This window comes from Osmerus eperlanus, chromosome 25, assembly GCF_963692335.1.
Source record: "Osmerus eperlanus chromosome 25, fOsmEpe2.1, whole genome shotgun sequence".
In the NCBI taxonomy this organism is placed as follows: Eukaryota; Metazoa; Chordata; class Actinopteri; order Osmeriformes; family Osmeridae; genus Osmerus; species Osmerus eperlanus.
Genome location: NC_085042.1, coordinates 3,543,598 through 3,556,766, shown reverse-complemented (window position 1 = coordinate 3,556,766; position 13,169 = coordinate 3,543,598). Strand labels below are relative to the sequence as shown.

Below are 13,169 nucleotides of genomic sequence, written 5' to 3'. Positions count from 1 at the left end.
AAATGTAAATGCTGAGAAACCTGTCCACTGTTTAGGAGACCGTGAATACGTTTGGGTTTGGGAGCTGTTGGGGGTTGGGGTTTGTTCGGTCCAGGCGTCCAGCTCACCTTGTCCAGACGGAGACAGCAGAAGGGAGCCTTCTGGGGGAGAAGGTGGCACAGGGTGGGGGAGCTTCCGATGTACGGGGAGTTGGGTGGGTAGCCTTTGACGAAGCTGGAGCGAGACACACGGGAACAACACATCACAATGCGGACGCGAGCGTGAAGTCTCGTTTGGAGAAGGTGCAAGGCTGTATTTACATCAAAGCCCCACACGGGGGCAGTGTGGGACCTCGGGTGGAATCTGGGATTTCCGAGGTGGATTTTGTGCAGGGTGGTGAAACTGAGCACACACCCTTGGGGAGAGGGGCCTAATGGAGGGTGGGGGCCGGAGGGACGGACCTGAGCAAGACTGAGAGAATGTTGGCAGAGCAGGCATGCACTGGCTGAATGGGAGGGTGACAGTTTCGGAAGCAAACACACACACACACACACAACCTGAACGAATCTCCATCCACTGAAGCACTGAAGTGTTTCAGTGGGTGTTTCAGTGTGTGCGTTTGAGTGTATGTGTGTGAAGAAAGACCAAGCATGGGTTTATATAACAATGGTCTGGGGCTCAATGTCGGGCATGCGAGGACAGACAAACAAAGGCGACAGGAGAGTAACAGAGAAGCAAGCGAGACAGCTGGACATAGTCACGCAGGACCCAAGATAAACGTCCTGAGGTGATTTAGGGGCAGCGGGGACCATCATGACTGGTCACCCCCTTGAAACAGACCTTCCACGTGTCCCTCGTTTATCCACTTTCATCACTAGAACATCATTTCCCTCAACTCGTCGTGACACAGTGATTACTTAACAACACTCAGTTCATCGCTCCCCATCGCGCCCTCCGAGACAGAGGTCACACCTACAATCGCAGGCAATTCCCTGTGCTCATGGAGTGTGAAGACAAGGTGTCGCAGAGTTGACATTTATGGGAAATCGTTAGCTATCGCTGTCAACGTTTTCAACCATTAGCCGCGAGGCTACGTTATTACATAAAGCTGTTCTCGTCTGAAACGCTTGTGTCATAGAGATGGAGGTGAATGTGTTCGAACGATACGCTTTCACGGTCTAGGTCCGAGATGAAGTCGTTAGTGACAGTGGTCAGAGTTTCACCGTCGCAAACAAAAACCCACAATGCTACTCCTGCTCCCTCCTATTCCGCGATTGGATACTCACTCTGACCCCACCGAGCCCTCCTCGTCCGATTGGTTGGCCTCGTCCTCTGATTGGTCGCTGAGCAGGTCGCAGGGCAGGATGGCGGCGGAGTCTGCGATCTCCAGGACGGGGGCGATGCTCGGCCGCCGGCTCCCGCCGCCGTTCTCCGTGGGCGGAGCCAGCTTGCTGCTGTCCTCCTCGGGCTCTGGGTGCTGGAGGTCCATGGCCACCGTACCTGTCACACGACAAGGTGACAAGGTTAGGCATGGGCTTGGGAACGTCGTCAGATGGTTGTTAGATGGTTGCTACAATGTTGTCAGATGGTTGTCGGAAGGTTGCCAAGATGCGCCTACAGGACTTCTGTTATGTTAGCTATTACAAACGTCATCAAATGCACGTTTCCTAGGAAGGCCATGCTGCTCATACGTGTCATTGTTCTATGAGTCTGTCTGACATACTGTAGCAGGCCTCAGGGAATTAGAACTGAACTGCATGACCCTCAGGTAAAGGCATTGTGCTGGAAAACTTTGGCAATACATGCAAACCACACAGACACTGTGCATACATTGTACAGGTCTGTGTATTCATGTATTATCATGTACATGATGTTGTGCTGTATTTGTGCAGGAATATATATGAAGTGCATTTAGCAAAGTAAAAATGCACTTCACCAAATAGCTACAATAATGAGTCTGTGATTAGTCTACAATGAAAATATTTACTTCCAGCAATAACTGGATCAGATTATGCCAACCTACTAACAGTGGTCCACACAAGTCTACAGTACTGTGGTTGCAACATGCTCACACTTACCATAAGAGGTGGTCTGATCGACTTTAACACGTCAAAGAAAACACAAACACACAACCAGGTCAGCCATGAAAGTAAAAGAAGCACATCGTGTTTAAGAGGCTCATGCATGAGCCAAGCACACGGCACCCTAACACCAAGACACCCAACAGCCTCGCAGTCGACGAGGGACCTCCCTCCTCCCTCCTCCCTCAATAACGTCCTCCATGACTGTCTCGCTCCCTAATCGACCCCTTTCTATTCCTCCCTCCCCCCAACTCCCCCCTCCCTCCCCCCCTCCGCCGGCCCCCTCCATCCCCCCCTCCGCCGGCCCCCTCCCTCACCCATGCTGGCGATGATGCTGTGCACGGGCAGGGAGGGGGCGTCGTACAGGCCGGCCGACGGCAGGCCCTGCTTCTCCTCCTCCTTGAAGATGAAGCTGGAGTTCTCCTCCTTGGTGATGTTGATGTAGTAGCAGGTGTCCGGGGCCGCCATGATGTGGCGGGGGCCCGGGTTCAGCAGGATGCTCTTGTTGTCCTCCCGCTTGACGCCAATCAGACACACGCCGTACCTGAGGGGAGGCGAGGGGAAGGGCAGCTTCATTCGAGTTGCTGATGACCCAAGCCATCTCCGTTTGAGTAATCATCCGTGCAGGACTCTCAGAGCCTCCTGATGTCAAACTACAAAATATCAGTCTAGTTCAACTAGACTAGACTGTTTGGCCAGCTCAGTTGTCTTGACCTGGCTAGAACTTGGGCCTAGCAGAACTTCTAGCTAGACGTAGCTACAACCTGCAGCTAAACTAGCATCCTCTCCCTGAGGGAGTCACAGCTCTACTCACTTCTTGTGAGCGTGGAAGGAGGCGTAGGTGAAGCTCTTCCCGTCGTACTCCCCGAAGAACTTGCTGTCAGCCAGGCGGATGTGGTAGACCTCGTTGCCCGAGCAACGTCCGTAGGTCCTCTGCCACTGCTCTGGGGACATCTGGCCCTCCCTGCACACGGAGACAGTCACCACGGAGACAGTCACCACGGAGACAGTCACTCTGATCTCCGGACATGGAGACAGTTCCTCTTAGGCGATGGAGAGCAATGTGTGTCTGAGCTTGTGGAACTGGGACCATAAACTTGAGGTGGATCTCATCCAACTGTCCCTAACCCAAACCAGCACTGGATTTTTCCCAACAGCTTCCTCCATCTCTAGAAATATCCAGAGCTGGATTTACAACAAGTCAACCAGCAGAGAGGGTGATGTCACCTAGGCCAGTGCCTGTGACTGGGGGAGCCGTAGCTGGCTAGCTGGTGTACTCACTGTCCTCTGGAGGTATGAACGAGCAGGGTGACCAGGGTGGAGGTGGCCGGACACACACAGTTGAGGGCCAACATGGCATACTTGAACTCCTCCTCACACACCACATGATCTGACAGAAACCAACCAGAACACAGGGTTGAAACCACACGATCTAACATAAACCAACCAGAACACAGGGTTGAAACCACATGATCTAACATAAACCAACCAGAAGACATCGTTAAAATGAGAGGACGAGATGAAGTCCAAAAGAAGTACATGAGAAACAGTAAGAAGTTGAGCGGGTGAGGTAGAGAACAAGAGAGAAACCTTACCGGCGAACTTGACGTGGAACTTGTTTTCAGGTTTAAGTATCTGGACATAGAGGGGACAGTTGGGGGCGAAGTCCTTCACAGCCCAGGCTCTAAGGATGGTCTGGTGGTCCTAAGGCACAACACAAGCTCTCAGCCCACTCAGTCTTATCAACAACAATACACTATCACCTGTACCTACATAACATACTGACAATGCCATCAGCACTGACAGGGAGAGACAGTATGTTAAAACAAATATCTATCATCATATTTAGATCATAATGGCTTAAATCCCCATCATAATACGAATGAGAGTCAATTTGAAGTGCTAGGTTTGTGAGAGATTCAGGGGATTCACTGGTTCGTATGGTGGATGGAGACCTACTGCAGCCGTGCGGTCCGCCTCGTTCCTGCTGCTCAGGATGAAGCAAGCCTCCGCATCGTCCATCCTTCACAGGGTTACAGAGACAATAGCTAGGGTGAGACCCAGAGAGAGACCACAGCTAGGGTGAGACCCAGAGAGAGACAACAGCTAGGGTGAGACCCAGAGAGAGACAACAGTTAGGGTTAGACCCAGAGAGAGACCACAGCTAGGGTGAGACCCAGAGAGAGACAACAGTTAGGGTGAGACCCAGAGAGAGACCACAGCTAGGGTGAGACCCAGAGAGAGACAACAGCTAGGGTGAGACCCAGAGAGAGACAACAGTTAGGGTGAGACCCAGAGAGAGACAACAGTTAGGGTGAGACCCAGAGAGAGACAACAGTTAGGGTTAGACCCAGAGAGAGACAACAGTTAGGGTGAGACCCAGAGAGAGACAACAGTTAGGGTGAGACCCAGAGAGAGACAACAGTTAGGGTTAGACCCAGAGAGAGACCACAGCTAGGGTGAGACCCAGAGAGAGACAACAGCTAGGGTGAGACCCAGAGAGAGACAACAGTTAGGGTTAGACCCAGAGAGAGACAACAGTTAGGGTGAGACCCAGAGAGAGACAACAGTTAGGGTGAGACCCAGAGAGAGACAACAGTTAGGGTGAGACCCAGAGAGAGACAACAGCTAGGGTGAGACCCAGAGAGAGACAACAGCTAGGGTGAGACCCAGAGAGAGACAACAGTTAGGGTGAGACCCAGAGAGAGACAACAGTTAGGGTGAGACCCAGAGAGAGACAACAGTTAGGGTTAGACCCAGAGAGAGACAACAGCTAGGGTGAGACCCAGAGAGAGACAACAGCTAGGGTGAGACCCAGAGAGAGACAACAGTTAGGGTGAGACCCAGAGAGAGACAACAGCTAGGGTGAGACCCAGAGAGAGACAACAGCTAGGGTGAGACCCAGAGAGAGACAACAGTTAGGGTTAGACCCAGAGAGAGACAACAGTTAGGGTGAGACCCAGAGAGAGACAACAGCTAGGGTGAGACCCAGAGAGAGACAACAGCTAGGGTGAGACCCAGAGAGAGACCACAGCCAGGGTTATACCCAGATTGAGAGAAAACATAGCTAGGGTGAGACCCAGATTGAGAGAGACAATAGCCAATGTTAGACACAGAGAGAGACAACAGCCAGGGTTAGACCCAGAGAGAGACAACAGCTAGGGTTGGACACAGAGAGAGAGCGAGAGAGAAAGAGACAGACCACAGCCATGGTTACACCCAGAGAGAGAGAGAGAGAGTGAGAGAGAGACCAGCCAGGGTTACACCCACCCAGAGAGAGAGAGAGTGAGAGAGACCAGCCAGGGTTACACCTAGAGAGATACATGTAAGACAGAAAGTATAAACATGTAAGACAGAAAGACAGGTAGGTAACAAAGAAGGAAGGTGTGAGAGAGAGAGGGAGAGAGAGAGAGAGAGAGAGAGAGAGAGAGAGAGAGAGAGAGAGAGAGAGAGAGAGAGAGAGAGAGAGAGAGAGAGAGAGGAGGGGGTTATAGATGGGACATCGTACGAGACCACGGCTGAGCAACAACACTGCAGCTCACATGGCCGTGCAACTGTAAACAAATGATAAGTGATCCAGAACAAGAGGGGCATCCAGGATCCTGTGTGGCCAGAGGCTCGTAGCCAGCATAGGAAGGACCTCGTGGGGTCATATCCTGTTCTGTGAGCACTCTGTTTCTACGCTGTGCACTCAGCAGTCTTATGGTGCATCCATGTATTCTCATCGTAGTGGGTGAAGAGATCATGTTTACAGCTCTGGAAAGCGCCCACGCAGGCTTCAGTGAGCGGCGTCCTTCCCAGCTCCCCCCTCCCCGCTGGAGGTCACCGTAGCAAATATTCAGCACCCCACAGCTACAATGACACCAGCAGAAACGTACTACGACAGCAGTATTGACAGGTCTGGCCTGGATGGGGCCAGAGCCATACTGATTTCAATCAGCCCTGCTCTTATTTGCCCTGACGCCTATGCTCAGGGCTATAATGCAAGAGGATGAACCGTGTTCAGGGAAATCTTGTTACACCGAGTTGGAGAGGACAGCCAAGAAGTAGACCCCACATCCTGGCTGCCCTCTCCCTGACGTGAGTCCTGGTCTATCCCAGCCACGCTGCTGCCAGAACTGCACAGTAGCCCTGAGCCAGAGAAGCTGTCTATGAGTCAAAGAGGAACTGAGGTGGTTAATTCTGTAGTTGTACAGCCGTCATTCAGTAATCATTCAAAAACCATTCAGTAATCATTCAAAAACCATTCAGTAATCATTCAAAAACCATTCAGTAATCATTAAGTGGCTCTTCAGCATTTGTATAGCAGTCATTCAGTAATCATTCGGAAATCACTCGGTATTCATCCAGTAATCATACAGCAGTTATACAGCAGTCATTCAGTCATCATCCAGTGGTCACTCACTTGGCCCTCATCAGGTCCTGGTCCTTGAGAGCGGAGCCCTGCAGGTAGATTACCCTCTGAGACCACAGGGGGATCTGCAGGATCCGGCGGACCTGGATGTCCATCTCGGTGGGACACAGGATGACCACGTAGTAGTCCTGCAGCACACAACTACCGTTACCGCTTCAGAACCAGGACCGGTACAGGGACCAGTAGACCAGGGTGGAAGTGTGTGTGTGTGTGTGTGTGTGGGGGGGACACTTGGGGTGAACCAGCCCCGGGCGTACCTGTAGTCTGGGGTGAGCGTAGAACTCGTTGAGGAAGTCCATGAGCAGGTCGATCTTGAGCGAGCTGACGCACAGCACCACGTGCTTCTCGGTCTGGGCGCGGTGGCGGCTGTAGTTTCCGCCAGACTTCTGGCGCTCCATCCACAGGTAGGCCAGCTCCTCGAACTGCAGCACAACGTCTCCTGTCAGCACACACACGCCCTCCAGGAGCACTGCAGACACACACCCTCCATCCAGGAGCACTGCAGACACACACCCTCCATCCAGGAGCACTGCAGACACACACCTTCCATCCAGGAGCACTGCAGACACACACCCTCCATCCAGGAGGGCTGCAGACACACACCCTCCATCCAGGAGGACTGCAGACACACACCCTCCATCCAGGAGCACTGCAGACACACACCCTCCATCCAGGAGCACTGCAGACACACACCTTCCATCCAGGAGCACTGCAGACACACACCCTCCATCCAGGAGGGCTGCAGACACACACCCTCCATCCAGGAGGACTGCAGACACACACCCTCCATCCAGGAGGACTGCAGACACACACCCTCCATCCAGGAGGACTGCAGACACACACCCTCCATCCAGGAGCACTGCAGACACACCCCCTCCATCCAGGAGGACTGCAGACACACACCCTCCATCCAGAAGGACTGCAGACACACACCCTCCATCCAGGAGCACTGCAGACACACACCCTCCATCCAGGAGCACTGCAGACACACACCCTCCATCCAGGAGGACTGCAGACACACACCCTCCATCCAGGAGCACTGCAGACACACCCCCTCCATCCAGGAGGACTGCAGACACACACCCTCCATCCAGAAGGACTGCAGACACACACCCTCCATCCAGGAGCACTGCAGACACACACCCTCCATCCAGGAGCACTGCAGACACACACCCTCCATCCAGGAGGACTGCAGACACACCCCCTCCATCCAGGAGCACTGCAGACACACCCCCTCCATCCAGGAGGACTGCAGACACACACCCTCCATCCAGGAGCACTGCAGACACACACCCTCCATCCAGGAGCACTGCAGACACACACCCTCCATCCAGGAGGACTGCAGACACACACCCTCCATCCAGGAGGACTGCAGACACACACCCTCCATCCAGGAGGACTGCAGACACACACCCTCCATCCAGGAGGACTGCAGACACACACCCTCCATCCAGGAGCACTGCAGACACACACCCTCCATCCAGGAGGACTAGAGATACACACCCTCCATCCAGGAGCACTGCAGACACACACCCTCCATCCAGGAGGACTGCAGACACACACCCTCCATCCAGGAGGACTGCAGACACACACCCTCCATCCAGGAGGACTGCAGACACACACCCTCCATCCAGGAGCACTGCAGACACACACCCTCCATCCAGGAGCACTGCAGACACACACCCTCCATCCAGGAGGACTGCAGACACACACCCTCCATCCAGGAGCACTGCAGACACACACCCTCCATCCAGGAGCACTGCAGACACACACCCTCCATCCAGGAGCACTGCAGACACACACCCTCCATCCAGGAGCACTGCAGACACACACCCTCCATCCAGGAGGACTAGAGATACACACCCTCCATCCAGGAGCACTGCAGACACACACCCTCCATCCAGGAGCACTGCAGACACACACCCTCCATCCAGGAGGACTAGAGATACACACCCTCCATCCAGGAGGACTGCAGACACACACCCTCCATCCAGGAGGACTGCAGACACACACCCTCCATCCAGGAGGACTAGAGATACACACTGTCCATCTAGGAGGACTACAGACCCCCCCCCCCCCCCCCACCACCACCCCAGGAGGGCAGCCCTGACCTGCAGAGGGAGAACCACCAGAGCCACACAGATGAGGATGACCACGAGCAGCTGGGAGGGCCAGATCTGGGGCGTGACGTCCCCGTAGCCCACCGTGGAGAAGGTGACGATGCAGAAGTAGAGCGCGTTGAAGAGGGACAGGTTCTTCCCCGCTCTCTCCAGGTGCTGAATGCCGCACGCCCTGGGGAGAGAGGACAGGAAGCGGTCACTCTAGATGGAAAAGGGGCTTCTTTTTTTTTCGCACCGGCAACTCACAACCGCCGAATGGAGGGGTGTGAGAGGCCCCTTGGTAAGGGAGGAGGGGTGTCATGTAAGGACGAGGGGTTGAGCTCGGGGAGGAGAACCAGGGATGAGGTCGGGGTGGAGACCCAGGGATGAGGGGATGAGGTCAGGGGGGAGACCCAGGGATGAGGGGATGAGGTCAGGGGGGAGACCCAGGGATGAGGGGATGAGGTCAGGGGGGAGACCCAGGGATGAGGGGATGAGGTCAGGGGGGAGACCCAGGGATGAGGGGATGAGGTTGGGAGCGTGGATCAGAGTCACTCACCCGGTGAAGACCAGGCACAGCAGGGTGCAGATGAGGATGAGCACCTGGTTGAACATGGCTGAGTGAGTCCTCTGGATGGCTCGGTGGAGATCATTCTGGAGGGAGGGAGGGAGGGAGGGAGAGGGAACAGAGTTATCAAGCCTCCAATCTTAGTCCTCTAGTCTATCAGAGGCCATGAAAGTGATACAGTCAGGCAGGAAATATGACCTCATGCCAGATGGACAGCTACCAATTAACTCACTATATAATTCATGTCAGGTCAAAACCACTATCAAAACCACAACACCTGTATGTAGTGAAACCTGGCTCCAACTCCAAACGATAAGAGCTAATCTAATACTGGCTATCTGCTAATCTGATTCAGGTCGTCTGATACTGGCTGCTAATGTAATACTGGCAATCTACCAATTTTATACTGGCTACCAATGTGGGGCTACCAATGTGATCTGCTAAAATGATACTGGCAATTTTTATTCTGACTATCTATAAATATGATACTGACTATCTGCTTATTACAGAAACTGGTCAATGCTTTTTTTTGTTCATTGTCGGTATGATTATTGTATGCATTAAGAAAGAAATGAAGATCTTACGATCATATTTTCCAGGGCACACTTGGCTAACCAGCAGTTAAGAAACACTGGGATGAAAATATTCCTCAACGGAGGCCAGAAGATCTGAAAAGAGAGAAGACGTTTATGTAACAAATGCCGTCCGCACAAAAAACATCTGAAAGCCTTCAAAGGTTCTTCCCTCTCCATGGACAAAGTCATGTGTTATTTGACTGGCTCTGTGACACCCCAGGGTAATGGTAAGAATTCAATTAAGTTCTGTCAAAAACTCAGTTGGAAATGCTCCTGCCTGCTGCAAGATCAATTCCAGCTGATTATTCCACATGCATCGTGCGGTGAATTCACAATTAGGTGTGGATTCAAGACACCATACGGTAAAGTTGAAAGATGGGGCGTGATGGCTTACCGTGATTATGAATGGCACTGTGTTGATCATCTCAAGGGTGAAGGATATCTGAAAGATCTGCTCCCAAATGTTTCCCTGCAACAAACAACAGCATCAGAGTTGTTGTTTGAGATCTTGGCGATACATAACAATTACAGTAATAGGACCTGCATCACCAAGCAAAGCCAAACATAAATGATTTATTAGTGCTAAAACTCAGACGAGGCGTGAGCTGAAAAGATTTTTAATCAAAGCTTGTGGTTCTTGCACTTCGACTAATGCAGTGCTTCTTGCTCAAATCAATAAAGCGCTGGCATCTAGTCTGGAGTGCATTTGCATTGTAAAGGTCTGTTCATTTGTAGAGGGTTAATGATGTGTTTCAGCTGGCCGGCGTTGTGCTGAGACAGCGAAGACATTCACCTTGTAGCTGAGGTACGTCAGGAGCATGGCCTCCAGGAAGCTGATTAAGGCCACTATCACCTGGGGGGAGGGGGGGAGGGAAGGAGGGGGGAGAGGAGTGGAGATGAGAGAGGAGAGAGGGGGAGAAGAGAGAAGGGAGGAGTGAGGGGGGAGAGAGGAAGGAGAGTAGAGGGAGGATGGAGGAGGGAGGAGAGAGGATGGAGGAGATGAGGGAGGAGGGAGGAGGGAGGAGAGAAGCGAGAGGAGGTGCGAGGGATGAGGGAGGATGAAAGGGAGGAGAGATGAGGGAGGGGATGAGAGAGCAGAAGTAGAAGGAAGGTTCTGACATTCATGTGTTCTGATGGGTGCACATTGGAGAGCAAACGGGTCATTTGAGGGCACTGTGTTCACAGCCAGGCTGTATCCTCGAACTCCCAACTCCAAACCTCCTAGACACGAATGCTTGATCACATACTGTGTGCCACACATTCTGAATGAGCACAACGTGGATACGATATTCAATTTAGTCCTCTTACCTGGATCGCCCATAGAGGAACCTTTCTGTTCACCCAAAATATCAACTCCCTTTCAAACCAAGACAAAAAGGACAATATAAATCATATGATCCAACATGGCTAGCTCAACACAGCATATGATTGGTCAGTGGAAGGCTGAGATCACCTACCAGTTGATTTGTGTTGAATCGGTCACAGATCTTGTTAGGTTGACAGTTGAACAGTTGACACTGCTGAACAACATCAATGACAGAGGAAGCCACTTAGGAAATGAAACCAAGATAAAATACCCTGGTTCAAGAATATACTATATAATCAACACATCCCATCCAACACTTATTATACCCTGGTATGGAAAAGTGGTATTATCCCATCATATACTACCCGGTCATCCTGGTGTGATGTGTGACGTGAGCGGCAGGACTCACCAGGCAGACCGCCCGACCTCCTCAGGGTCATCCAGGGCCACTCTCAGAGCGTACAGGGCGCAGGTCAACAGCTTCAGGCAGAAGTTGAACATACGAATCCTCAGGCCTGTGGAAGGAAAGGGGGGGGGGGGGCACGCTGAGCTGGAACCCAAGCTTCTATCAAGAACGATGCCCTGAAGTGCTTTGTAAAGGACCACACAGTCTAAGGCTGTCAACTACATCTCCCAGAAGGCTGTGGGGCTCTCCGTGGGGAGACGGCCTCCTTCCTGACAGGTGCTTCCCTCGGCTGCCCTCGCCAGGGCTGGGCTGACTGGCGTCTCCTGGACTGTGGCTAACACGTCTCTCTGCCTCTCTCCCAGACTGTCACCTCTCCTCTCCTCCGCTCTGTCACTTTCTCACACATCAAGCACCAATTGCTGACCCGACCTTGAAGCAAAGATTTATGTTTGGGGGGTGAAGGAATGTACCTGAATCAACAGTGGATATACTGTATGTTGGTGGAGGCTTGTGAGGTTCTAATAAACAACCTTTTGACCAGCAGGGGAGTTTGTGGTGGACTGACTGATGGGCATTAATGTGCATTCATTCAAAGCCAGGACTGCACACGCAATTGCTCAGCCCTCACACACACACACACAGTCAGAGCAGTAGCTGCGTCTTCAGGTCAGAAGGTGGCACTAGCAGCACCATAGACAACGGCTGTCACGGCAGTCAAACCTCCCACAATGCACTGCCACGGAAAGTCCTCCGAGAGCAGTGTTTCACCAGGGTAACGACTGAACCGTCCAAAACATCTAAATTAAAGGTTCAGCAGCAGTTTCACTGCAGGGCTAAACTGGCATTTCCAGAATTTTCTTTTGCGATTGTATGGGTCAGATACCCGGCAAATGCATCGCCACGAGCGAAAGGTGCATCACGCACACACACAAGGAGATACAGTTTCAATGTCCTTTTCTGAGAGACTAGCAATTCCACTCCGGCTAGAACTAACTACTTTGTACTGCAATTTCAAATGACATTGCCCTCCTCTAACAATGGAACTCCAGTATATGTTCCCTACCAGAGTCCTGTAATACGGAGCTAGAGTTCTAGAACCAAATATCACCCCAGCTGAAATTGGATGCGCGTTATCGGTGAAGGCTCATGCCAGCGTTATTAGAAATCTCATTTTGCAGCCGGTGAATCCCTCGACGATCCTTTTCACCTGAAGACGTATTTAAATCCCCTGCACAGTACTTACTGGACCTTTGGTTTTTGATGAAGAACAGCTTGAGCCTCTCTTTAAAGGTGTTCTCATTCACGTAGAACTCCACCTGGACCCTGGAGAGGAGAAACACAACCGTCATGACCTGTTAACAAGCAGGCCTTTAAATATATGAATGTTAATTCAATTCATGATTTTGCTTCAAAAAGGCACATTTAAACATACAGACACAGTGTGCTCTGAACCAGCACTGCCAATTCCAAACATTAGAAACTCCACATCTAGCCTCCCCACTCAGCCCATAAATCTCCCAGCAGCCACCACTGCAGTGCTGCATCCTAAACGCATTACCACCCTGACTGGCTTGGGGGTTCCTCACTCCTAATTGGCTGTGCCCAGCACCACCGCATGAACGCCTAAGAGCGACTAACGCAATCCACCAGGGGCTCAGGCGATCAGAAGATCTCCGAACGGACACTTAAGACGTCCGTCCCTGCATGACAAATCACAGTAGGCCAAGCAGTGAGGCGATCA

The 13,169-nt window shown here is 52.2% G+C and overlaps 1 protein-coding gene across 1 annotated transcript in view; it reads right to left on the bottom strand.

The window, feature by feature from the left end:
• Nucleotides 1–13,169, bottom strand: part of LOC134011882 (potassium channel subfamily T member 1-like) — a 36,788-nt gene that overhangs the window by 8,364 nt on the left and 15,255 nt on the right. Inside the window, 18 exon segments of the mRNA XM_062451392.1 lie at nt 108–213; nt 1,266–1,479; nt 2,378–2,604; nt 2,875–3,024; nt 3,342–3,450; nt 3,656–3,764; nt 4,020–4,083; nt 6,466–6,602; nt 6,732–6,896; nt 8,586–8,766; nt 9,133–9,227; nt 9,726–9,809; nt 10,111–10,185; nt 10,510–10,569; nt 11,025–11,073; nt 11,174–11,236; nt 11,432–11,537; nt 12,672–12,751. Of these exon segments, the coding sequence (XP_062307376.1) occupies nt 108–213; nt 1,266–1,479; nt 2,378–2,604; nt 2,875–3,024; nt 3,342–3,450; nt 3,656–3,764; nt 4,020–4,083; nt 6,466–6,602; nt 6,732–6,896; nt 8,586–8,766; nt 9,133–9,227; nt 9,726–9,809; nt 10,111–10,185; nt 10,510–10,569; nt 11,025–11,073; nt 11,174–11,236; nt 11,432–11,537; nt 12,672–12,751 (2,074 nt within the window).